The following is a 27,988-nucleotide window of genomic DNA, read 5'->3' as shown; positions in this document are numbered from 1 at the left end:
AAAGACCGCCTTTCCTCCCGCCTATATTTCTGAGTGACAAGGAAAGCGCCCAATGAAACGAAGAGGCTCGAGCACCGACCACGTCAACAGACTGCACTGTATAAGACAGTTGTAGGACGCAATCAAAATCTGCTTCGTAGACGAGCAGTGAACGCTAGCACCAATCAGCACACACTACAGGGATTTGCTTCCATGCGCAGCCAATGGGCGTTTGGATACGGGGCGGGGCTTGACGTTACCACGGCAGAGCCAACGTCAAGTATAAAGGGAATAACATGGTGCTGTTGATCGCATGTTTACGTTAAGAGAGGACAACAGAAAGAGATCTAATAGCTTACACGAGTTTAATTGTGAAACGCCTTTTATAGACTAGTTTTTAAAATTCACTTTATTTTGGTATGTGATTGACTAACTACTCATGTGCCACTTGTCCCAATGGAAAGGGGGTTTCAGTTTGGAAACGTATGCACATCCCTGCTGCTGCTGCTGCTTGTTTTGAGGACGTTAACGGTTACTTTGCAAAGTCAGTCTTTCTCAGAGAGAGAACCCGAAGTGGCTCCGACGCCCAACATCGAGGCGGCGGAACATGCCGCCGTTATGGAGCGGCCGCTGGACAACGCCGGAGGAGCCCCTGGCATTGGAGAAGTGACGGTAGAGGACGACGAGTACAGCTCGACCGGGGAGAGCGAAGAGCCTTCTGGAGACAGCGACGCTAACTTCCACAAGCAGCGGAGGTAGGCAGTTTCCACCGAGCCATAGCAGAAGTTTTCGGTTTGTCTGGGCGTGACACGCTTTTTAGGTTGTCACGTTACTTTCTGTAGTCTTATTCAACTTCAGTAAAGTTTGCGTAAGGCAGCTGAGCTGGAGGTCGTGATGGGCGGATGTTTGCAGCAGTCGACCTCTCCCCGCTGGGCCAAGAAGAGAGTATAAATGTGTGCAAATATTTACATTACCAAATTAAATCCGCGTGACAGCAGATCATTTTAGATAGACTTCACGCTGCCATTTATAATATGGCTACTTGTACGCAAAAAAATAAAAATAGAATAAAAATCTGTTAAGTTAGGAATTTTTCTGTTGCTATGGAGATTCAGATGACTGACAGCAGTCTCCGAGCCAGTGCAGAACGCTTATATCTCGCCTATCGCTCTCAATGGCTTGAGTGTGTGTTTGTGAACTTTAAGAGCATCTTATGTACTTGGACTGCCTTATGGTATATAAACGGAACTGTTTTCTGGAGTTCAAAACTTGTTTTACTGCTGTCGCAGCCTGAGCCTGTTCCTGTCTTGAGAACTGCTGCAGTGTTTTGAGTGTGGGCGTGCGATGCATGTCAGCCTGACTGAGTCTGACTTCAATGTTGTTTGTAAACCGACTTAAAGAAGCCAAAAAGCGACAGTTTACGGTACCATTAGAGGAGAGACGTCTTTGAACTTTGAACTTATTGTTTTCAGACATTATTTCTCTGTTTATACTACAGTTATTACAAAGGAAGCCGGTGTCCGTTGGCAGACTGCGGTCTCTGGAGGCTGCGCTGACGCACTTAAACCGCTGCCCAGCGCGCAACTACAGACGCGTGCTCCCCGCGCCCAGACTCCAACTTTCGGGATGTTTTGTTTTTGTTTGTGGCGGGAATTAGTCGTTCTGACTACCGCATACCGTTACCGCATCCGAGCCCCCTGCCCCACCTTAGAGAGAAGCAGTGTCGAATAGGTGGATGGGGAGCTCGGGGGTCTTGCTTTAAAACTAATTGAAACTGTTTTGGTGCTTTAGTTTGTTGTTTTTTAATCTAACATTTTGTCTAAGACATTTTGAGCTTTAAGGTGAATGTTTTTTCCCCTCCTTGTAAAAATGTTAAGTTTTTTTTATTTTAGCTGAAGCTGAATATTGTTTTTGGTGGAGATGTTGCTTCTACAAATATGTCACAGGAGCTGCTAATATCATTGGGAACACCTGATCTGCTCCACTGCAGTAAAAAATCTGTCACACCTTGCCTTGCCATCGACATGCTGTCACATCGACATGTGGCGCACCCATTAATGGAGGATTTTTCCAAACAAGCACAAGTTGGCACAAGAGTCCGGTCCTGATAATTACAGACTCAGGCTATAGAAAAAGAGGTAAAATAGGGAAACAACAACACATTGAAGTACCTAGAACAGACTGTGTTCCAAAAATGAAAATAACATGAGAAGGAGCAGGAGACCCTCATTTGAACTACAGCAAGGAATTTTAGGGTGGATACGGTTTGCCAGTGCTGAGGATTCTTTAAAAACCTTTGAAGGCAAAAGATGAACTGTTCTGTTACATCTGAAAACTGCTATACATGTGTGTATATATATATTTTACTCTGGTTTATGGTTATCGTGTTCAGGAAGTGTTGAAGCAGACACCTTTTGGAACTTATCAAGAAATTATATCTTGTTAAATTGTTTTTTAAAAAAAAAAATTATTGTCATATATAATTATATAAACAATGTGTAATTTAATTAAGTTTTTAATTATTTTTTGAATTTATTTTAATTATTTTTATATCTAATTTAACTTGGGGGAATTAATTTTGCACTAAAAATGCTGATTTTGCTTTTAAGGGATATTAGGGATGGTTCAAATGGAAATTTAAAATTCTGTTATTTACTCATTTACTTATGTTCTTCCGAATCCAAACATGTACAACTTTCATTCTTCTGTGAAACACAAAAGTTGTTTTTGAAGTTTTTGGGTAAACTATCCCTTTACATTAAAAGCGCAAAATCTGCTAATTTTCGTGCAAAATTATGAATGTATTAGACACACATTTGCGAATTTTCAATTGCAAATTTTGCTTTTGAGCTTTTAATATGAAGGGATAGTTTACCCAAAAATGAAAATTCTTGAGACTTTCGTTTGTGGAACATAGAAGATATTTTGAGAAATGTATCAGGTCTCTTCTTTGGAAGTCAGGTCACAAAACCTGTTTGGTTAATAACTTTCTTCAAAACACATTCGAGTGAATGAGACATGCACTTGCTCTGGTGTTGCTGATAGCAACGTAGCAGCAGTTATCTGCACACCTGAATGGCACGGACCACCTCCGTTGGATATTGAAAAGGCTGCTTGTTTTAAACAGCCTAATAAAGAGAAGATTCATATCATTTGCAGGTTATAGAGGAAATAACTAAAAATATCATGCATGCTTTTTGCAACTCTACACTAACCACAAAGACATTTACCCAAGAAACAGCAAAAAAAAAAAAAAAAAAACGTAGTTGGGGTTTATACAAGTGTCAACTTCCATGCACTACAAGATATGTTTAAAATGATCAGTGCAATGATGCTTTATCTGTGCGAATAAATAGGCCGCTGGAAATCCAGTTTTAAACACCACTTCAGCGATGATGCTTTAATGTGAAGTTCCTGGGACTTTGTCTTGACAGTAGTCATATATCACTGGAAGGAGGGGTTGGTCTTTGTTTCTGGTGGCATAGTTATATGTGTCATGCACACTCCAGGGAATAGTGTGTAGTGTGTTTAACACTGCATTGGTTTGGTATCTCTACAGGGGTGAGAGTAGCAGCTGCCTTCACACCTGCTGCCAAGATAAAACACTCGCTCACACTTCTACATGTACCCCCCCTCATGATCCTCAATATCAAACCATCTCATGCATTTATGTGCAGTGTTCAAGCAACCATCAATCACATATAAATAAACAAACAAGTGTCTGGCTTTTATTGATAATGCATGAACCAAGAACCAGACCTTTGTGCTCACTTCTCAAAACACGGCGATGATAATCAACACCCTCAGGCCTTCCCCGTGACATGGAACAGTTTTACTGGGGGATGGTGTTCTCCTGGGACAGTTTTATGTGTTGCACAGCATGGTCGACTGGCAAATGGGAGTCTAACCCTTGAGAGATCTACTCACAACAAAAGCAAAGATTGTGGGGAACACTTGTAATGAAGATGCTCTCATCAACTTGTTCTGTTACTCAGTCCATTAAGTCTAGTGAAGGTGGAAGAAAAAAACAACAACATATTATAAAGATCTTCCAGACGAATCAAGCAAGCAACCAACCAGACGCCAGTTCCCAGGCTGCTGTTAGAGCAAAGGCTATGCAACACAACTGCTGTTTAAATGCACAGATAACTGAATTAGTTTGTGGTACGTATGTTTTCTCCTTTAAATTGGTTTGGTGGTTCCATTCGTGAACATGATCCAGGTATGGCCTATAGACTAATGTAGCTCAGCTTTGCCTCTGTGTGTGTATTTTTGGACTGCTGGTGATTCCCGAGGGACCTTTTGGAAGGAACACTTCGCTCGAGGTGCCCTCACTCTTACACGCACACAAATACACACTCACGGTGATGCCGCTTCTCCACTGCCTGGTGCAAACTCTGCCAGACGTCTAGCTCCAACTGCCTACTGCTTAGCAACAGCCAATCAGAAGAGTCGAGCTGGCAAACTTGTTGGCCAATTAGAAGATTGGAAAGAAAAAGTGCTCAGAATTTGAGTTGGGGGAGAGAGAGAGAGAGAGAGAGAGAGAGAGAGGGAGAGCGAGAGCAGGAGGGAAGGAAAGGGAAGGGTAGAGTTCGTGCGCTTGTTGTTGTGAGCTTTTTTTGTCTGACTTGATGGTTAGGTAACTAGCGAGAGACTGTCAGATTCGTTTGATAAGATCTCATGATCTGGAGTGAAGTTCATCACTTTGCGATAAGGTTTTATTGTCTTGTAATCAGAACCAAACTTGGCATGTTTTGATGCAAACTTTTCCACTTCACCTGAGCGCTTCTGAAATATCTCTCAGGCTGTTCAAACCATTAAAATAAAACCAGTTTTATGAACGGCTGTTTTTTTTTTTTTTTTTTTTTTTTAGGGATTCTGTGTTGTTACTTGTAGTCATGTGGCGACACTCACTCTGGACTCTGGATTGATTTTTGCTCTGTTTGTGGTGTGATTCTTTTAAGCCGTTTCTTCATTCGTTGCAGAGGACACACCTTACTGCACTGCAGCAATGGGTAGGAAGATGGGAGAGGTGTGGCAGAGGGAGAGATTGGGGAGACGAGGAGGGAGAAAGTAAAGGGGGGACATCGAGACCTAAAACCCAAGGCGCTAGGACCCTGTAGTCAGGACTTCGGCTTTCCTGTAGTTTGGTTCCTCACTGCTTAGCAACAACAAATCAGCCACCTAGATCAAGGCCAGGACTCGTCCAATAGGATGAGAGCAGCACCATGTGACAGAGTTTTGATTTCTCCGCACCGCGCACGCTAGAGAGAGAGAAACAGGAGGAAGATGATGAGCGTTAAAGAGGAGTGAAATGACAGTGACTTGTGCATGATGGAATTAGTTTGTGTGACATGCCTTTCTTGTGCAAGTTTGTGGTGGTATTTTTTTCAAAGCGAGTGTCGGAGCTTATTGAAAAATCATACAGGTGTGTTTCACTGTTTAGTTTAGTTTCATCATCAAAATAAGCTAGAAAAGCTTTTCTGTGCAATTGCTGTAGTGCAGTTTTCTTGCCAAATTTAGCAAGGTCAACTGAGATGGCAGAAGCGCTTATAGTTCTGCATGGAGATAGCAGCTTGGGCGTGTCAGAACGTGACATGTAGTCAGAGGACAGATTAAGCATTCACACACACACACACACACACTCTGGGTAAATGCTTTAATCAATATGTGGAGAGAAACTCTGCATGATGGAGGAGACAATGTTAGAATAAATGCAACTTTCTTTAATGGTTTGCATTAGCCTTAAAGTCACAGTTCACCCACATTTTTTTTTTTCTTTTTTTTTTCATTTAAATGCTGGTTATATTTTCTTTTTTATTAATTTGATTTATTTGTATTGTTTTTCTGATCATCTTTCTCTTTTACATTAGCATACACATTGTCATGCAGTTAGTCACAGTTTTTTGGTCCATCACTCATTCAACAAGTAATGCACAGACTGCACTTTGACTGGGTTGAATGTTATAGTGAGGGTTTCTTCTTTCTGTAGTGAGATATACAGTTATGGACATCGTGTTTGTGTACTGCGGATGTTGCCTGGGGAAGATGGTACCTCGAAATGCATTGCCGAGTGCTTTGTGTAACGCTCCATACCGAGCTCTGCATGCTACTGCAGTGCTATATTTTATTGTGTGCTCACTTAAGCAGAAAATCCCTTTCACTTTGGAAACTCAGTGGATTCTGGAGTCTTTATCTCGTCCTTTTTAAAAGATGCCCTTTCTAAATTGTGTTTTTGGAAACTTTTATTCAGCAGAACATACACTAATACAGAAAATGCATGTGCAATATTTGGGCTTTTGACTTGGTTTTAACCCTTCAAAGTCTCTTTAATTTTCAGTTAAGTCTTATGAAATTGTAACTGAAATTTTAATTTTTAAATATATTTTAAATCAAAGAAAAGTGATCTATTTATTTATTTAAAAAAATCCACCGGTCTCTCGCCATGATGTTAAACTAGTATGAACAACCAAACAAATAAGGATATGATGTGGCTGTTTTCATGCTACAGCCTTAAGTTATGCAAACCTCTATGATTAGTTTTTTCTTCTGCAGACCACAAAACGAGGTATTAGAGTGTCAATGTTAATGTTTAAGTCAATTTTAGTCTGTTCTTCTAATAAAGCTTTCATGTGGGTTCAGAAGAAGGTGCAGTCGCATTTCTGAAAATTAGTTTTTGGGCAAAGAAGGTCCATTGTCAACAGTGTGGCAATGCATGAAGCACGGCTTATCTAGAAGTCCCTTCCAAACCAAGCAGCTTTATAATGGTCAGCTTCACATATTTGAAGCTCTACAAACTGAAATCCATGTGAGGGACGCGTTCCCAATTCCTATTGAGATGACTGCGTTTTGTCTGCAGAATTTCACCCTACAAATGTAAATGTTACTGCATCTTTAGAAGAACATTTATGGATGTTTCTTATGGAACTTGATAAACTCGTCAGTCCCTATGAAAAATAGCAGCCTGGGCATTTTTTGAAACCTCTGGGACTGTGAAAAATGACAAGTTTTTAAGTTCCGAGTGAACTTTTGCTTGAATCACATTGTTGTATGCTTAATTGCCGTATCAGGTTTCTGCATGTTATCCATGCTGAACAATTGTGTCTGCACAAAGAACTTTACTCTGTTAACTTGTCATGAATTCTGCGGCTTCTCCGCAGGGGTGTGCCTCTGTTTTCACAACTTGGCCACGTGCTCCCCATGCCCCTATTGTGCGCGTGTGTGTTTTGCAGTGGTCCTTGCTAACTCACACTTGGCTGATAAGAGCTGCTCGCGGTGGCATGGTTACAGTGGTCTTTTTATGTCCATTGGCTGGTGTTTTTTAAAGGAGTGGTTTCTGATTGAAAGTGCAGAAACGCATCTAAGCTCTGATTGGCTGAGGGAAGAGGAAAGCTTCATGTGATTGGACCAAACCCCTCAGATACCCTAGTTGTTTCTTTTTTTTTTTTCTTCCATGCAGTCTGTTTACATCAGGTCTGAGTTGAGAATCTCTTGACTTCCTCTGAGAGCGAGACGAGAGAGTAAGTGAGAGCGAGAGGGAGGGATCACAGGTGTGTGGACGTGCACTTAAGGATCTGTTTGTGTGTAAAGTGCTAAGTGTGTTAAACAGCATGGCAAGAATAATGTTGAGAGACGCAAAAGGGTGAGCGTCATTTGTGAGTGTTCAGGCACACTTTTAAAAGGCTGTAAGATAAAGTGAAGCTGCTTTCACAGTTTCATGCAGAATTTTGTTAAACTTTTTTTTTAATTTTCTTGAAAATAATAGTGCATAAATTGACATTTGCTATAATTTTACCATTATATATGTGCTTTTGTATTCAACACCATTACTTTGCCCTGCTGATGGTCATAAATATGCCAGATGAATAAAAACAGTCATGTGACTGAGACAAATAGTAAAGAAACAATGTAGAAAATTGCAAGGGCAGTAAAATGCAATAAAATAAAAAGGAAATAAAAAAGACAATGTAATTAAAAGTGAACAGATAATAAAATGAAGAGGAAAGTAAAATGCACAACTTACAAAAACACAATGTTAACTAGAGAGTACAAGAGTATGAGTTTAGTTTTAGTGTACTATGTTATCACAAAATGAATTTTGTGTGCAATGACTTTAATTACATCTCATGGCACTTTTTATGCCGTTTGTTATTTTATCTACACAATTGAATAGGTGTCAGTCAGACAAACTGTTGAATTTCTTTTCAATTTAGTTTTACAATTTCTCTCAAGCGTTTTTTTTTCTTCTTCTATTTTAGTCCCTTGTACTCAGTTTTATTTTTCCTGAGGTTAAACAGCCTGTGGAATACACTTACTCTTTGATCTCATCCAGAAAATGGGATTAGTTATTCTTCATTTTATTCTCTCTCTCTCTCTCTCTCTCGTTCTCTCTCTCTCTCTCGCTCGCTCGTTCTCTTAATTTTTTCATTTTTTTTTCTTTCCCTCAATCACTCTTTTGGCTGGGTGGGACCTGTGTAGTGTCCTCATTCATTCTCACAATGAATGCCCACTGCTTAGCAACAACCAATCAGCCCTCATATTTTTGGAGGGGCCCTCCAGCCAATCAGGAGTGCTGTGCTATAACATTTTCTGCTCTTCAATCCTATTGGAGAATGAGAACAAACGGTGTTGGCCCAGAGCATTGGGATGAGCAGAACTGAAGTGCCCTTAAATTCTGACCTCATCAGTGTTGATGTCTGGAGGGATGTGTTAACTCTCTTAGACTTGATCAAAGCGACTCCCTCACTCTTAGTCCTGCTCTCTACCCTGCAGGTGCGTTTGTCCCTGTCCATTAAAAAGTTCCTTGGCACTTTAGCCATGAAGTGTCCTGTGTAGACTTCAGTTCTTGTTAGCTTTTATCGCATACTACAAAAGAACAAAAAGTTTGTGATGTTTGGTGTGCACAGTTTAATCTCCCAGTTCTCTTGGCCAATTGTAGACATTATAGACATTAAGAGTTTATGGGTCAAATCGCCCTTGTAATAAATCCAAAATCATCTGCTTTAGGTGAAAGGAAACACTTTAAGTTAGGGACCAATTCTCACTATTAACTAGTTGCTTATTAGCATGCGTATTATTAACATATTGGCTGTTTATTAGTGCTTATAAAGTACATATTCTGCATGACCATATTCTACATCACTAATCCTACCCAATACCTAAACTTAACAACAAGCGTACTAACTATTATTAAGCAGCAAATTAGGAGTTTGAAGCAAAAGTCATAGTTAATGGTTTGTTAATAGTGAGAATTGGACCTTAAAATAAAGTGACTTATTATTATTATTATTATTATTATTTCCTTTATTTAACTAGGACATCACACTGAGATATTACCATCTATTCCAGTGAGACCTGGATGATAAAGATGGTAAAAAATTACTACTTTCAATGATTTTACAAAATTCTTGTTAGATTTCAATATTGTGTAAAATTATTTATCCATATTTTGGTATTATATTTGCTGTTGGCCACCCTACACCTGAAATATTGCCAGTGATATTATAAGAACTTGAAGATTTATTATTATTGTTGTTGTTGTTGTTATTATTATTATTTCTTTTGACAATTATTTGGTGCTGAAAACTTTACTACCTACTTCAGTATGTAGGTATCCACAATATATAGTGTAGGCTAACTATACATTAATAAAAACACTAATACTTTAATACCGCTGTTAAATGCCAATTTAGCAAATTTCTAAATGAACATAAATTTTATTTCATACTGTATAGCTGTAGGATTACACAGTATATACACAATTATTTTATTTTTAAATTTTAGACAAAATAATATTTTAATATTGGCCATGTATTGTTATTAGTTATAATATTTTATATTGGCTATAATTCATATACATTCTATAATCTCTGTGTCAAGCAAAACTTGAAGATGAAGGGAAATGTCTAGTGTACAATAGAGTGATGGAAACCCTTGTCACTTTATTACCTGTGTTTCATGTGTTTGACAGGGTTCTGGTGATCATCAGCACACTGGATGGGAGAATCGCCGCTCTGGATCCTCTAAACCAGGGACGCAAGCAGTGGGACCTGGACGTGGGCTCAAGCTCTCTAGTGTCCTCTAGCCTCAGCAAACCAGAGGTACTGAACACACTTTCTCACAACTTTTAAAATACACAAGCTAATGCTTAACGACCAACAGCTGTGTTTTGGTTAGAAGTATTAAACGCTTTCTTGTAGTATTTTGCATTGTGATTCAACATAAGAAGGTTTTCTCACCAAACATGCACACTGCAGTTTGAGTAAGTGTGTGTGTGTGTGTGTGGGAAAATGTGATGTTTGTTTGAACCTCTTTACCCCAGAAGAGAATGAGACATTGCCCAAAGGAAATTGAATCTGAAACAAGTTTTACACACACACACACACACACACATAGATGGCAGACTCGTACTCTCTAGAGACTGAAGACTAGCCTGGAGGAAGAGCGTTTGGCAGCGATGTACTTATGCGCCTGTGCTCATACACACATTTACACAAACACACCGAGAAAACATTGACGCTACACTAACCGGCTTCCTCTAATTTGATTTTTGTACATTGTCACACATTTGTTTGATTTGTGCTAAGAATTAGTGGTCATGATTTGTTTTTACTATTACACCCCCCCCCCCCCCCCCCCCCCCCCCCATATATATATATATATAATATATATATATATATGTATATGTGTATATATGTATATCTATCTTGTGTGCGAGTGATTGTGTTGACCCCCTGTCTGGTTTGGCGGTAACCTGAAATGCCTGGCTGCTGTGGGAGCAACCTCTTCATTGGCTGGAATCTTCCTCTCCCCTCCCCTTTTACCTCTGGGTGCCTAGCAACCAGCCATTCTGATTGGCTCAGGCGGTGCCTTGCAAGGCATTCTGCTCGGTGATTAGAGCAGTCTCCCCCCTTCTGATTGGCCCTCGCCATGGCGCCAGTGGAAAGCAGTCACCTATAGCATGCCTCAACAGTAGGAGAGAGGCCAGCAATAAACAGCATTGTCTGCAGAAACACGCTGTCCCAACACGAGGGGGAGGTGGGATGGAGGGAAAGAAAGAGAAAGATGAGAGGAATGAGGAAAAGAGAGAAGAAGGGTAGAGAGGGATGCCACTGACAGTGTGGTGTGAGTCATGCTGAGAGGATTGAAGAATGAGGTAATGCCTTATGTGTGGGATGATGTCATCCATAAGAATGCAGACCCCCTAACAAACACGTGCACCCCCTCTCATCTATTAGTCTTTAGAGTGAACCGTTGTAATTATGGCACATTAATCCAATGAGCCAAAAATCCGGTATGTCTGCACATTATTCAAAGCGCAAGGCCTTTTGTTTATTTTGGTTGCAGCAACAAAGGGAATCACTTAATATGACTCACAGGATAAAGGTATTGACAAACTGCTGGGCTTGTGCTGTAGACAAAGTTCATGAAGTCATTTGAATCCCTGAAAACCATGCCCAGGTAACATTTCACATCAAAACAAAAGAAAAAAAAAGGAAATTAGGTTACATTGTTATTGATAAAGTGTAACATTAAGTACAGACTATTTTTAATTAAAGGAATAGTTCACCCCAAAATGAAAATTCTGTCATTAATTACTCACCCTCGTGTCGTTCCAAACCTGTAAGACCTCCATTCATCTTCAAGACACAAATTAAGATTAGGCATATGACTGTATCAAGTTTTCATGTTGCGATTTAATTGATAATGCTTTTATCACGGTATACGTATTATCACGATAATGTAATTTAATCGTCATAATACAGTATAATATATGTATTTTATACGTATATACAGTATTTCGGCTTGAACTGTAAACAAACATGTGAACATGTTTATTGCACATCTTGCTGTCTTTATATTGTTTTATCGATGGATTGTACAGGTTCGGGTAGCAACGGGCTTCTTCACACAGCCTGCGCATGCGCAGTTGGTGTTTTGTAGCCTATTGACCGCGCGTTCTTGTCCGCACGGTCACAAAAAATGAGAGGCACGCAGATGTCCATGCAGAGCCTCGCGCACACCCTCCAATGATGATTTTTAGGTCATGCATACCCTAGCGGACTCGCGCACGCGGAAAGTATAACGCAGGCTTCATCCGTGCTTATTTACACGAGTTCACATGCAACTTTGACGCAGCATACAGCGGTATTGTACATTTTAACCAGTTCATAGGAAAAGTATTCTTAAAATGCATACAAATAAATTGAATAATTTGTAATAAATAATTATTCACGTTTTTTTGAAGTGCCCACGATAACAATATGTGCATGTTCATTATCATGATCTGTCGGATTACTGAATACCGATATAAAGATATTTTTGATGAAATCCATAGACAGCAATGCCAGTATCATTGGTGCATATTTGTGTTCCGAAGATGAACGAAGGTCTTAGCCCCGGTACACACCAAGCCGACGGCCAAGTAGGGTTTTTTCCTCACGCAATGGTTCGCCAGCTGAACAGCCAATCAGAATGATCAGATGGACCGACTGACCGACGAGCTCCGACACCGATTCAACATGTCGAATCAGCCGAAAACAAGCCGACGAGGACCAACTTCAGCCGACGATGCGGAACACACTGAGAAAACTTCGTCGGCCGACGAACAAAAACTGCCTGACGGCCGACTGTCGGCTTGGTGTGTACTGGGCTTAACGCGTTTGGAGTGACGTGAGAGTGAGTAATTAATGTCAGAATTTACATTTTTGGGTGAACTATCTATTACTTACTATAAGGTTATGGTTACGATGATGGTTTGGTTTACAATGATTACAATTGTACAATGATTTTTGTAATTTAAATATAAGTAGGCAGTGCACAATAAGCCCAAATTTCTTCTTTTCCTGTTATACCACTGGGCTGTTGAAGGCTTGATTCTGATTGGTTGACAAATGTTTTACAGTGGGCAGTTATCTTTCAGTAAGTGCACAGCTGTGGAGTAGGTTATGGTCTTTTGGCCGCATGACAGTTTTCACTTCACCAAATTATTTCATTTATTTAAAAGGCCATTCAAAGACATTGACCAATCAAATAAAACATAAAAGTCTCACAGATGCATCTCTCTCTCTCTCTCTCGCTCTCTCTCTCTCTCTCTTACTGCTTATAAATGGCTCAAGCCTCTGTTAATAGTTCTGTTTTTGAGTTGGCAATGGATGGGACAAATAAGAAAGTAGTTCTACATGCACTTCTTAAGGACAAAAAATGCATAAATGTCTTGAAACAAAACTTCTCAAATGTCTTGAGGTGTGGTAACCAACCATGGTTTAAACAGAATAATTGACGACAGGCCGATGAATTCTTAAAGAATAACGGGCACTCTGCTTTGCGTTATTGTTGCATAACCACCTCGGGTATAAATTATTTTTCAATAATTCAGTTGGCTTTTTTTTTTTTTTGTTGTTTTTTTTTTTTTTTGCTTTATATTACAATGGTAAATATGTAACTATAATAAAAACAGTCTTCATGTTGTTGTTTTTTTTTGTTTGTTTTTTTTGTAGGTAAGATATAAAACTTATTTCTTTTAATTTTGCAGGAAAATATGACCCTGACATGTTCTTGACAGATTTTGTGAGATTTTCCTCAACAGCACAATGCACAAGTGTCATTTTGGTGCGGCTCTTTTGCTTTCTTTTTTGGTATGTCATTGATGTCAACTTCTTAAGAGAGATGGCACTCCACTGATATCTTGAATATCTCATCTGCTGTGAAAAAGGCAAAAGAGCATCAGCAGTTTTACAATAGTGCTGCTTAGTCCTTAAACCCAGAAGAATATTGGCATTTTCCCTCAGAAATCTTTAGAATAAATGTTTTTGATTTCTCAGTAAAGTAAGGTCTGTCAATCCGTTCTCATGAGAAAATGTAACTATTTGACTAGTTGGTGATTTTCATATGACTTTTGTACAATTTTAATTGTTCGAAAACATGCGATTTGTAAAGCCCAAATCTCAATGGGCCAAAAGCAGATCGTACAAAACACACAAATGAGATCATAGAAATACAAAAACTTGGCAAAATGTAAAATGGTTACAAATTGTTAGGAGAGTGTGTTTAACATCACGTGAAGAGACTTTCACTGTTTTCTCTACAACATGCTTAACCACAGGCCTTATTATACTTCCAAATTGAATCATTCTGAAACGCATATAGTTGTGACATCATTTTGTAGGCCAACCTGGAGTATATTGCATTAGGTAAACTGTAAATGTTTTGAGTTGTTGTTGTTTTTCTTGATCGCATGTCATTTGTAGACCTGAGTGTGTTTATTTGATTTTAAACTGAATGTAGGGTGCACTCTAAAGTGATTTTTGTGCCAGGAAAAGTGTGAAATGATATGTTGTGTTTGTGGGAGACAGAGAGATTACCTCTAAACAGGAAAGGGAGAGGTGATTGCGCCTTGCTTGATGTAATGCTATGTGTCAGACTCAGTGGAGCGCTATCATCTGTGGGAGGTCATTGAGTACAGAGGGATATCCTGCCTACATAGACACACTTCATACTCAAACCTGCTGTGATCCCTTAAGACAAGGGCCAGACTGCCTTTGGCTAAATCTCTCAAATTGAATGTGTCAAACAAGATTCCAGAAGTCATTGCCCACAGCTGAACTAAGTTTTTGATTCATGTTGGGCTGCTACAGGCTTCAGTCTAATATCATGCCCATATGTTCCCTACTCTTTTATGAAAATGATGACAAACTAGGAATGATCAAATTTAAAGGAAAGCCAGTGATTGTTGCTCAGTGTGTTCCAGTCACTGATCTATAAAAGAGAATAACTGAGGAAATGTAAGCGTTATAAGTGAAGTGACATACTGCCAAGTATGGTGACCCATACTCTGAATTAGTGCTCTGCATTTAACCCATCCAAAGTGCACACACACACACACACACAGCAGTGAACACACACACACCGTGAACATACACCCGGAGCAGTGGGCAGCCATTTATGCTGCGGCGCCCGGGGAGCAGTTGGGGGTTCAGTGCCTTGCTCAAGGGCACATCAGTCGTGGTATTGAGGGTGGAGAGAGCGCTGGACATTCACTCCCCCAATCTTTGGATTACGAGTTCAAATCTCTAACCATTAGGCCATGACTTCCCTTAATTAGTAATACTTATAATTAGTTACTTACAATGTTTCTATTCAATTGTTATTATGTTAAATACAAATTCAGTCATATTAAAAACATTAGGCTGCTTTTAGCCCTACGCTGGAGTTGGTTTACTTTCTGGCAATGAAACTAAAAGTAAATAATTAAATAAATTAGCACGATTATATGGGGTATCGGTGATCTCACAGGCTGATGATATGATAATTTAGCATATCGCCCAACACTAATTACTACATAACAGAATCTTGATTTAAATATTGAGACCTATCAAAAGTACAGGCTCTGGGGCATTTTAATTGAAATGCACAAGTAGTTGATGCCAGATTTGCCACTGAAGTGCAGAAAAGAGATGCGTCAAGCCAGATATCCCTTGTCAGGGAAAGCATTTTCAATAACCAGCTACCAGCTTGGTCCTTCAGTCCTCTGGCATCCCTGGCATCCAGTGGATGAAAAAATAGATTTGTGCCATGTCTTTTAACTGAAGCTTCACATTTGTTTAAATACCAGAGCACACTGTCATGCGATACTGTAGAGGTTAAATTACACACTTTGTAAAAAGCAGCCGACCTTTTACATTTACAGCTTGTAGTTAAGAGGTTTAAAAGCTGGTCTTCCTTTCATGCAAGCGATAAAACCTCCTTGTTGTGTTAAATTCATTCTCTGAAAAGTTATTTTAATTTCATGTTCAAGGCTTTTCATGTTTTTTTTTTTTTGTTTTTTTTTTTATGAATGTAAAGTAGTATTTTAAAAATAAAGCTATATTAATAACTTTTAACCAGTTGTGAATGTATGTAGTCAGTTCCTCTCAAGTTCACAAGAATGTCCTAGTAAGTAACTAGGGAGTAATCACAGGTGTAGTTCATTAAATTAGCTACTGTTCACTAACTTTTTTTTTTTTTTTTTTTCGGAATGATTTGCTTAGTCTGTTTATTTTTCTTTAAAATAAATATTTTATAAAATAAAGTAAATGTGAAATAAATGTAGTTTTCAAAATGAAATTCAGATTTTTTTTTTATATTTATATATATAATTTTTATTCTTTTTTATAAAATTGTATAAATAATTAGATCGATTTAATACATTATTATATAGTTTGATTAATTGAGACAAAGCAATCAATTTTTTGCTTGAGAACTAGTTTTTAAATAGATTTTATGTAGCTGACACTAGACTTCCAGAAGCACTCTGTTACAGCTAATGGCATTAATGACGTTCTGGATAGCGGCTGGGGTTAAATTCGTGCTCTTCTAATTGATTGGCTTTAATTGTTCATTGATTTCAGGATATAGTTTGGCTGAGGATGACCCAAGTCTCACCCAACGCCAAGATCCTGTAGAGCTGGAGATCAGACAAATAGATCACATGATGGATTAACTCAATGTAGCACAGTGATGAGTCATCATTGCAACACACACACTCTTTAAACCTCTTACCCTCAGTACCACTGCAAGCTCCTCACTAGCCCCGCCCTCCCAGACATGATGGACAGATGAGCTAATCTCTTCATTTCTCAGCCAATCATAGCAGCTGTTTTCATTTTCCAGGTGCTTGCTTTCTCAGGGTGTTTCATCTTATTATTGGACCATACCAGGTGTCAAGGTTAGATTTAGCACAACAGGAAGTCAGTGATTTTCCCCCCCGTTCACTAAAGTGTCTGTTTGAGCTGTTATCACTTTTTGGATTAGGGTCAGTTACAACATCCTTTATATAATGGCCTTTTCTTTTGATCAATGTGTGTGTTCAGGATACTTGTACCCGTTTGTCTCTGTTCATCCTTTAAGGACATGTCGGATTGTGTAACTCTTCGGACAACAGGAGATCAAGCGCCAAATGTTAATGGCATACAGTGTGATAATGCCACACACAGACTCAAAGCTGATTGGTCAAAGTCTCAGTGTTGTCTGTCCCCTTGTCTCTATCCATCATGATCTGCTCATTGTATCCACCCTGCTGCTGATGATCGAAAACGTGAAATATTTCCCAAGATAAAAATCATGTGCCACTTCGACTTACCACAACAATCAGATCAAAAACAATAAGATTCTTATGACCTCTTTCTGTTCTTCAGATTTTTGGGAACAAGATGTTCATACCCTCTCTGGATGGAGCTCTGTTTCAGTGGAACAGGGACAGGGAGAGTATGGAGGCTGTTCCATTCAGTGTCGAGTCCCTGCTGGACTCCTCGTACCGCATCGGAGAGGACACTGTGCTTGTAGGTGGCAAGTCCCTCACCACGTATGGCCTTGGCGCATACAGCGGCAAGGTAATTCAAACCCTTTTTTTCCCAATTGTTTTTTAAAAGAATAAATGATTGATGTGCTGTTGTGGCACTATGCAAACTCTTTTATCATATAGTATCGGTTGTCAGCTTTAACCTCGCTCTCTTTTTCTCTGTAGTTGAAGTATATTTGTTCAGCGGTGGGCTGCAGTCGGTGGGGGGACGAGGAAGGAGACCCAGAGGACATACTGTTACTCCAGAGAACACAGAAAACTGTCAGAGCCGTGAGGCCTCGTAACGGGTTTGAGAAGTAAGAAATACCCACAGGCTCTGTTGAGCGCTTCATGTGACATTGCTTTTGATCTCATAAATGATACAGAAGTAGATTGGATGCACGGTACGCTAGGTTGTATCAGCATTGCGCAGTTTGATATTGAAAAGCAATTGTTGAATAGTAGTCGTCCTAGTAAAATGCCAATTGTTCTGTGTTTTCTCTCCCTGTTAGATGGAACTTCAGCGTGGGAAACTTTGAGCTAAAATTCGTCCCTGAGATTCAGTCCAACCTCAACTTCCTTGAGGGGGAGGCGTCTAATGGGGAGACATGGCAAGAGGTCAGACGTGAAGCACAAAGCGTCATCCAAGAGGAGACGGACGCACAAACCAAAAATCATGCTAATATGCATCCAAACTCGCATACTCAGGTAGAGGGCTTAGACCTGGTCATTAAGGTTTCTGTGCCAGACTGGAAAGTCATGGCCTTCAGCACCAAACCAGAAGGACAGCTGATCTGGGAGCATCAGGTATCACGACTCAACCTGCTTTGTTGCCGTTTGGAGTCTCAGCTAAAACTTGTGATTTCACATTTTTCATGGTTTCTTTTCTTTCCTTTTTGTAAAGTTTTGCATACCCATTGCGTCTGCATGGTTGGTAGGAGGGGGGAAGGTGACGCCCATTAGCCTGTTCGATGACACCTCGTATAACTCCCACACTGAGACTGAGGCTCAGGAGGACGATGACATCATGGAGGAGGCCCGTGGGGCCACGGAGTCCAGCGTTTACCTGGGTAACACACACTTGACATTTGTTTTACACACATGAGCGTTAGGGTGGCCCTTATTGGGGGGTACATTTTTTTTTTTTTTTTTTTTTTTTGGAAATGTTAACCTCTCACCCCCTCATTTGTTTCTCCACTAGAAGTTAGTAATGTAGGCAAAATTCCATCCAGATCATTTGTCATTTAGGGTGTGCTCAACAAAGGTATCCATTTATCAACAGGTACTTCAAGAGCTGATTGGTGATATTAGCAAAGTTTTTGTTCACTGATAAAATGTTGACTGTTTCTGATGTCAGAGATGAGGGGCAGTTGTGGCCTAAAGGTTAGAAAGTCAGACTTGTAACCTGAAGGTCACAGGTTCGAGTCTCAGTACCAGCAGGGATTGTACAGTGGTGTGAAAAAGTGTTGGCCCCCTTCCTGATTTTTTTGCATGTTTGTCACACTTTAATATTTACATTTGTTTGATCGGAAACATTAATCAAAGATACAAGTAAACACAACATGCAGTTTTTGAATGAAGTTTTTTATTATGAAGGGAAATTCAGGAGATACATTTGAGACGCGTGATTTTTTTTTTTTGAGAAATAGAGGCATGTAATGGGAATCTAAAACATGATTTCTCTCTCATTAAAGGAATGTTTCAGGGTCAGCTGTACCTCCAGTCCTCTGTGAGAATCTCAGAGAAGTTTCCATCGAAGCAGAAAGCTCTGAACGGGTGGAGCAGTAACAGTGACATGATCCCACCTCCTACGGTCAAATGGAAACCCCTTATCCGTAAGTATATTACACCTCAAACACACAAAAAAAGAATGTGATGTTGTCAATAACACGTGTCCATTTCCCCCTAGACTCCCCTTCCCGTACTCCAGTCCTGGTGGGCTCTGAGGAGTTTGATAAGTGTCTTAATAATGATAAATTTTCTCATGAGGAGTACAGTAATGGCGCTCTGTCAATACTGCAGTACCCGTATGGTAAGAACAACAGTCCTTCAGTCCATTTCAACACTTGGTTTGACTGTGAACATGTGGCTTGAGAGAGAATTTGAACTCATCACCTTCTTCTCTGTTTCCCCATGAAGATAATGGATACTACTTTCCGTACAGTCCTCGTTACCGTAACCGGCGTGATGAGACGGCAGTGAGTATTCTGCTGAAGAAAGATGGAGAGGGGTCACAGGTGAGAAGGAAAGACCCTGTCCTGCTGCTGCCGTGGTGGAAAGAGATTCTGGGCACCATCATCTTCTGCATCGCTGCCACCACCTACATCGTCCGCAAGTTCTTCCACCCGCCCACAACACACGTGCGGGTAAACAAACTCTCAATATACACAACATCTTATGTTTTTTATAGTGTCAAAATAATGTCAGTGAAAAGTCATGTATGTTGCTCTGTTTTAATTCATCTGTGCAGCAACGAAAGGAGTCTGAGACCCAGTGTCAAACTGACAGCAAGTTTGAACTGGACGTTACAGAACCCAAAGAAATTATTGTCACAGAGACTCATCCTTGTGAATATGTTTCTAGGTAAGTGAGCATGCATTTTGAATTTTATATTGATGTTAATGTTGATTTGGGGTCCATAGCTTGTTAGTGTAAGATGGTTAATTATTATTAAAATTAATTGTTGATGTTAATTAAAAAAAACTGAAACCGAGATGAGGAATAGTAAATGCAGATTTATTTATTTATTTATTGGAGACCAACTTAAATCTGCATTTACTATTCATTGTTTCTGTTTCTGTCCATTAATATTTATCAATTACTAGTACACTTAAACAAATTAAGGTCATATTCAGCATCAATGCATTTAAATATGGATAGCAAACTGAAAATGTGAAAACATTTCGTAAGCATGTATAAATCATAATTTGAAATGAGCTACATGCATGTTGTATAAACATTAATTATAAATTAATAACTGACTGTTAATTTTCTGTTGTTAATAGATTAATTCATTGTTTGTTTAACTGAACCATCTGTTATGGATGAGGTCTGGTTTCTTTCTTTTTTATTATTTTTTTAAACCAAAAATATAAATTTAAGCAGTATTCCATATACACACAAGCAGGCACACATATTATATAACATAATGTATTATGTCTTCACAGAGGAAAACATTCATGTAAAGTTTACCAGGGTTTTCAGATTCAGGAGGGCACCAGTTTAAAAAAATACTACAACGTACAACTAGTACTAGTTCAAAGGGAAAAAAAATCATACAAATATACTCGCACCATTGGTTGAGCCAGTGTCCAGCTCAGTCAGGTTGCTCAAACACATTTCACTTCCATTTTTTAACTTTACCTTTAAATGAAGAAGTAACACATGCATCAGTCAGAATTACAGTTGGAGTTCCTCTTTTAAATAAGGATATTCAAACTCATTTCCGAAAATAGTTTACACTTGTTTGCACATGGTGCATTAGACTTGCAGTTGCTGAATGTGGAATGCACAGATGGCATCATGATCATATTTTGCTTTTAAATTCTCAAGGGTAAATGCACAGCTATTATGACTCAAGTGCTCTTGCTGTGCAGTTTATTTGTTGTTTGAGTTTGATTATTTTCAAGTGATGTTTTAAATTACTAATTTATACAGTATTTAACCATTTTAGTAGGCTTCTCTGCACGCTCTGTTGAGCTCAGTTGAACACCAACACACAGCTGTACTATTGTACAACATACAGTGGGGATTCAAATCAGCAGAACAAAGTCCAAAGGAATATTTTCATAACTGATTTGTATTTGTGTATATCAGGTACTTGACAGACTTCGAGCCAGTGCAATGTTTGGGACGTGGTGGATTTGGTGTCGTGTTTGAGGCACGTAACAAAGTGGATGACTGCAACTACGCCATCAAGAGGATCCGTCTACCAAACAGGTATCAGTCAACACAAACATTAGTGCTCCATTAAAAAAAAAAAAAACATCCATTTGGGATACAGGTGTGTGTATGTTTGACTTTAATGCTGTGTTTGTGATTGTAGGGAGTTGGCTCGGGAGAAGGTCATGCGAGAGGTGAAGGCTCTAGCTAAGCTGGAACACCCAGGCATCATCCGTTACTTTAACGCTTGGCAGGAGAGCCCGCCCCAGGGCTGGCAGGAGGACATGGACAAACGCTGGCTCAAAGACGCAAGGTTCGAAACATGGCCTTAAAACAGAAACCTGGTGACTTTTGATAAATACAGGGTTGTTGCGGTCATGGATAGCCAGAGAATTTAAGTCATGATTTCCGGATCTGTAAAAATCATCAAAAATTCTCTAGCGATTCAACAATTTTAAAGTTACGCTTAGTTTTTCAGTGTTTCATTGCGACAGCTCCTAAATATTCATGCCAATGTATATTAAATGATTTTTCAAAATGGCAAATGTGATGTAAATCCATCAAAAGTGTAGACAGACTTAAGCTGTTGTAGCGTGACGCAACACGACAACTGTCATGTCCGGTATAGACGAGCCTTATTTTGTTCCTCAGACGTTTTCCTCTTTTGTTTTTTATCTGCCATCTTTATCTTTCTGTCGTCGCTCAGCTAATGTCCGTCATGTTCACTGAGCACTCTCTCCTCTGCTTCATGAGTAGACACGCCCCTTACTGCTGATTGGCTACAAGTTTTTGGTACTAGGCCCGGCTCGGTTTTCTAAAGCGTTTTTGAAAAAATACATACGCCACCTTTAAGCAGCAAAAACTCAAGATTGATAATAAGAACTATTATCATTAATTGGGTACCAATAATAGTTTATGGTAATTGTGCACCAAATTAGAATATTAGAAGGATTTCTGATGGATCATGTGACACAGAAGACTGTTATAATGATACAGAAAATTCAGCTTTATCACAGGAATAAATTGCATCTAAACATACATTTAAAATAAAAGTCATTTTAGTTTGTAATAACATCTCACAATATTACTGTTGTTATTACTGTACAGCCTTGGCAAGCATAAGAGACTTAATTCAAAACCAAAATAATTAATTGTTCCAAAACGTTGACCTATAGTGTAAATATATGCTTGCAGTATTTTTAATATTTTAAATACACATTTGTCTGCCTGTCCAATAACATTTTTCTTAATTTATATTTTTTATTATAAAAATAAATCTGCTTTATCTTAATAAATCTGTAAGCAAGGATATTAACTTAAGGATCTTGTTGTTTATTTTTTCTTCAGCACTGCTGACTGGCTGCTGAGTTCTCCTGACCACATGGAGGCGTTCTCAGTCAAGGTTCCTGTGGCCACCCCTTCTCCGGTGGACTCCTCATGCATGTGTGCGGCCGGTGGTGACACGAGTGTGTGCGTTGGGGATCAAGTGTGTGTGGAGGGCCTGGGGCTGGACAGTATGATGTCAGAGCGTGACAGTCAGGCCGACCCAGACGCTATCCTGGAGATCTCCGATTCCCCACACTCCTTTGAGCTCTGCCCTCCCCGCACAGTTACTCATGGCGACTGCACTTCTTCCTCCTTCGACATCGTTTTCGAGGACTCAGGCTGTGAACACCAGGACAATGACAGTGACCTCAGCGGAAGTACACCTGTGCCACCTGTGTGCCTTTTACAATCTGGCTCCAAACCTCAGCATAGTGCATCAGCGGGACCTCCTTCTTCCGTACCTTCAAGGCCCACCTCTCTGAGCCTGGCCCCCAGCACCCCCTGTCCTGCCACGCGGCCCCCGCTCACACCTAAGGTCTACTTGTACATTCAGATGCAGCTGTGCAGGAAGGAGAACCTGAAGGACTGGATGGCTCAGAGGTGTCTTCCTGAGCTCAGGGAACACGCTCAGTGTCTGGACATCTTCCTGCAGATCGCAGAAGCTGTGGATTTCCTGCATAGCAAAGGGCTTATGCACAGAGATCTTAAGGTTGGTGTTAAAAATGAAAACGTGCTTGCATTGAGGGATTTTTCCAATGCAAACTGCCCTTCATTTTCTTTTCTTTCTCTTTGTCTCTCAGCCATCTAATATCTTCTTCACAATGGATGACGTGGTGAAGGTGGGCGACTTCGGACTGGTCACCGCCATGGATCAGGAGGAAGATGACGAGGAGCTGAGTACCCTCACACCAATGCCAGTCTATGCCCGTCACACTGGCCAAGTGGGCACCAAACTTTACATGAGCCCAGAACAGGTCAGTTCCTGTCACTCACTGCACAAACTACACACGATTTAGTGTGAAAACAGTGCAGCTGTTGAACATAAAACAAGCCAAAGGAAAAAGCTGGCAGGAGATAAAACCAGCATAAAGGAGGTACCTGAGTCACATTTAAGGATTTGAATGTCAAAGAGACTTAACGTGGGCTCTTTTGTCTTGGGCCAGTTAGCAACCACATAGCAATATATCTAAGAGCACCTTAACAGACTCATAACATCCTGGTAACCATCAAGGATTTTTATTTTGATGTAAAAATATATTGATTTAAAAACTATTTATATCTCTTCCTTTTCCCTCTGTAGCTGTCTGGGAATTCTTATTCTCACAAGGTGGACATTTATTCCCTCGGCCTGATTCTTTTTGAGCTTCTCTGTCATTTCCGCACCCAGATGGAGAGAGTCAGGGTAAGACCATTCAGTGTTTCCCCTGCCATTATCTTTACCATTATCATTACCCTGCCAGGGCGGCACGCCACCCCCCCCGCCCCCCTTGAAGGTCAAGTTCATTTTATTTAATTTTATTTTCTCTATAGCGCCAGATCACAACAGAAGTCATTTAAAGTTACCTTTCCAATAGAACAGGTCTATACCTTGTTCTTTTATTAAACAAACTAAATAGCCTTACGTTATTTGTCTTATTTACACGACGGCATGTTATTTCTGTCTCTAACGTTACATTACATTCGCACGCTCTGTATGCACACAGCGGAGTTCCGCCCCGATGCACACGCGCGCATACACACACACACACACACACACACGAACGTAGGCGCGCACACACAAGTGAGCCCACTCCCACTAGTATTTGTAAATATTAAGCCGCAAAACGACTATTTAAATATGACTTCTGCGTGTCTCTGTGTTAATGTATGGCGTAGACGCACGGTTTTGTTTGCTACTCATACAGAAGTGTGCGTGAGGCTTGCGGTGATGTAAAACGTCTGCCGCCTCACTAAATGAGGACATAAATACAGAACAACATCTCCAGAACTGCTCTGAGAGTCACTTCATGAGCATTTGACCATTTCATTTGAGTAAAACTATCCTCATATCATATTGACATTGCGGCACAAATATATTCCTATTGTTCAGTAGAATGTACGTAATAGCCCACTAAAATTATTAAAACCTTATTTTTAAGGAATAATCATAAAATATGTCTTTAATGTTTTAATTGTAATATTAAATCCCCTTTATTTTCAAAAAAAAAAGTAAAAGATAATTAAAAGATACATTTAAATGAATGTTTTTATGCCGGAAAAACAAAATGCCATAAACCTAGGGGAAACACTGCCATTGTTTAGATTTTTGGGATCTGTAAGATTTTGGTTTTTGAATGTAGTCTCTTATGTTCTTATGCAATGGCTGCATTTATTTGATTAGAAATACAGTACAAATCAAATTATTGTGAAATATTATTACAATATAAAACAACTATAAATTTATACTATAAAAATGTAAACTATTATAAAACTAGAAAATTAACATAATTTATTCCTGTGAAATATTTACTATTATTTAAAAATATTATTATTTTTGTAGCAATATAAATGTATTTACTTTCACTTTTGATCAATTTCATTTGTCCTTGTTGAATAAAAGTATTTCTTTCTTTCTTTCCAAAAATAGAAAAAGTTTGAACGCTAATGTACTTGTGAGAATGCAAGAATAAAAATTTAGAATAGAATATTTTATTATATTGTACCGAATGATAAACATCTAACTGTTTTTCTCTCAGACTCTCACAGAGGTCAGAGCCCTGCAGTTTCCTGCTGCTTTCTGTAAGGCCAATGCCCTGGAAGTAAGTTTGTTTGCCTATACTGCTGGGTATTTTGCAGTGGTGGTGGGAGGTGGAGGGACCTTACAATTGTGAAATCCTAAAGATGAACAACACTTCTAGTGCCCCCTATAGGTGCAAAGTTACAATTACAACATCAACATCTCCATTCGAAACTGTTTTTCACTCATAAAACAGCAGAATGCGGTTGTCAGACCTGTTTTAGAATGTTAAATTTAGAATACTGTATTTGTATAGTACATACCATAGCATATGTTTCAAAACAGCTTTATAGAAAACTCAGCATAACTCTGTAGAATACAGTTTTGTTCACCCACCATTTTCTATTGTGAGAATAAAAAAATGATATTGCCTTTTGGTTATTTGTTCATAATAGACAATCGTTCTCTCTCTCTATATATAAATGCATTATTCCACACACTAATATCATTGTTAAGATTCTATATGATTTTCATCAGTACTATAAAGTGGCTGAAAATGTTATATTATTGTAAATTATGTACTGAAATGGTACTGTTAATGTTGCCATGAATATAGCCATTGTTGCTGATAAGGCATTAAAACATAAATAAATATTTACCATTATGTTTGTGTTTCAGGCTCAGATGGTACGCTGTATGCTGTCCCGAGTGCCCGCAGAGCGGCCAGAGGCGTCAGAGATCACAGAGGCCCCTATATTCCAGGAGCTGGAGGTGCCCTGCAGAATCCGACAACGCACTCGAACATACAGCGCTTCATCTGCAGGACGACCGTCGCGACAGATATCCTCCTCAAACTAGAACTCCCACTCAAAGACAAGACACATACTGTGCCTCATCTGCGGGATGACAAACACAACCAGTCACCACCTCTTAGAACGCACATCATTCAGACACTATTGTACAGATAAACCGAGCCCAACAACGCATTTCTTTCAACTCATCGTTGACCAATCCCATGATTCCATACTCCGGAAGCATTTGAACACGCCAAACACACACACACTTGCTGTAGGAGGAGAGTTGTTGTTTTTCCAGTGCTAACGAATGCTGATGAATGACCTGCCTTTGGACGCCGTTCACTCTGCATGTCTTAAAACAGGAAGTCGTGCAACGTGTGCTTTCCTGTCCAAATGGAAAATTGTACGAGTACTTTTTCTCCTCTACTGTAAATAGGCTTAAATAATAAACAAGAGAGGCTTTGTGTGCTTTAATGGTGCTCGTTCAAGACCGAACGCACAAGTTCAGAGGCATTACAGCCACTCGCTGTTACAGTGTTAGTGGCTTATGTGCACAGTACTTGATGAACGTGAATCTGCGTGTGACTGAGCGGACGACGTGGAAATATTCAAACTGCCTTTAAGCTGGACTTTGAGACACGAATGACACGTTTGTGATGATGGTCAGTATGAGACTTCGAATTGAGTGATTTGAAACTGAGACTTTGAACATCATTCTGTAAAATACTTCATGTCATTAGCAGCCAGAAAAGTAGTTTACTGTATTTCAAATAATTTTGAAACACAAATTGTGATAATTTTTCCTAAAAAAAAAAAAAAATCTGAATAAGAAGTGCTTTGACTTAATTACACAATAAGAAAGGATACAGCTGGAGGAATCACTTCGACCAAATATTCAGCACACACCCTTAATTGTAACATATCAGGTAATTACTGATTGTATGATTTTTCTTAACAATTTTGATTAGAGGGACTCAATTTTTTGTATATGATGGAATTTTCTGTGTAGTAACTGCTTTTTACAATTTTTTTTTTAAACTTCTGTGGAGGATTTTCCTAAGAATTGTTTGAGAGAATGACGATAGAGTGGATCTTTATGGTCTCTGATGAAGGATTTGATCTCTGTGGTCGTGTTAAAGAGCACCGGGTGCCTCTGCACCTTCAGGAGCCGCTTCCGTATGTATGTGAATACTAGTGTGTTTCCTGAACGGGCCATTATGCTGCAGAACGTACATGAGATTATGACCTTTGACCCTTAATCACGAGGACTACGTCCTGTAATCCACGTCAGGGACCACTTGTGACCCTTCAGCTCTTAACCTGTATCTGTGAACCCGATCCAGTGAAGACAGCAACGAGTGCTGATCCCATATGTTCAGATCACTGTGGCAAATCCTTCAAACAGATCTTTCCCTGCCTAATGATCTTCTTCAGTCTCTTGGTTTAAATCTGTTTTATTCATGCCTGTTTCATTGTTGCTAATGTAGTATTTGGTTCTGACAATTCTGTTCCTCCGGTGTTCTTCAGATGTTTTGTTTTTTCCCCTGTGACTTGATTATCGCTTTTTCATGTTCTTTCGCCCAGCCATGTCTCCTGCCATCTATGTAAATATGTTTGTTTTTATTTATGTTGAGAACAAAAATCAATCCGTTGGATTGGTTTGAGGTATAAATAAGGTATATGAATGCACTTCATCCAGTGGAGTGCGTTGAATTATTGTGACTTCTTACAAGTCAGAATTTAATAAACGTTCTATGATGTTTGTAAAAGTGCTTTTTTTAATCAATTTTAAGGATGCACTTTTTTTACAGCAGTTTCCTGCTATAAGACATGTTTTATATTATGCATTTCCAAGAATCTTTTATAGCACAGTGAAACAAATTATATTTTATTTGTAAAGTTTCTTTATGTTTGACATGCTGAAATCGAAAAATCACATTACTTTTTGTGTATTAAAAGCAACCCATGAAA

General features: G+C 39.3%; 1 protein-coding gene across 2 annotated transcripts; it reads left to right on the top strand.

Annotated features, from left to right (window-relative positions):
* The first annotated feature begins 80 nt into the window (after positions 1–80).
* LOC306884034 (eukaryotic translation initiation factor 2-alpha kinase 3-like) lies at positions 81–27,986 on the top strand. 2 transcript variants are annotated; one of them, XM_079439651.1, is made up of 17 exons: positions 81–734; positions 9,950–10,079; positions 17,154–17,348; positions 17,483–17,613; positions 17,809–18,103; positions 18,201–18,366; positions 18,991–19,131; positions 19,206–19,328; positions 19,436–19,662; positions 19,767–19,879; positions 21,113–21,235; positions 21,342–21,491; positions 22,526–23,213; positions 23,305–23,478; positions 23,805–23,906; positions 25,240–25,302; positions 25,899–27,986. In XM_079439651.1, the coding sequence occupies exons 1-17, from the start codon at positions 436–438 to the stop codon at positions 26,076–26,078; spliced, it is 3,300 nt and encodes a 1,099-aa protein (XP_079295777.1). In that variant the 5' UTR covers positions 81–435; the 3' UTR covers positions 26,079–27,986. The 2 variants fall into 2 exon arrangements, with proteins under 2 accessions (XP_079295777.1, XP_079295776.1); XM_079439650.1 differs by having other exon boundaries at positions 246–734; positions 19,731–19,879.
* Positions 27,987–27,988: the final 2 nt, after the last annotated feature.

Source organism: Barbus barbus, assembly GCF_936440315.1.
Source record: "Barbus barbus genome assembly, chromosome: 18".
Classification (NCBI taxonomy): domain Eukaryota; kingdom Metazoa; phylum Chordata; class Actinopteri; order Cypriniformes; family Cyprinidae; genus Barbus; species Barbus barbus.
Note: the sequence above shows the minus strand (reverse complement) of the source record. Positions and strands in the feature narration are given on the sequence as shown.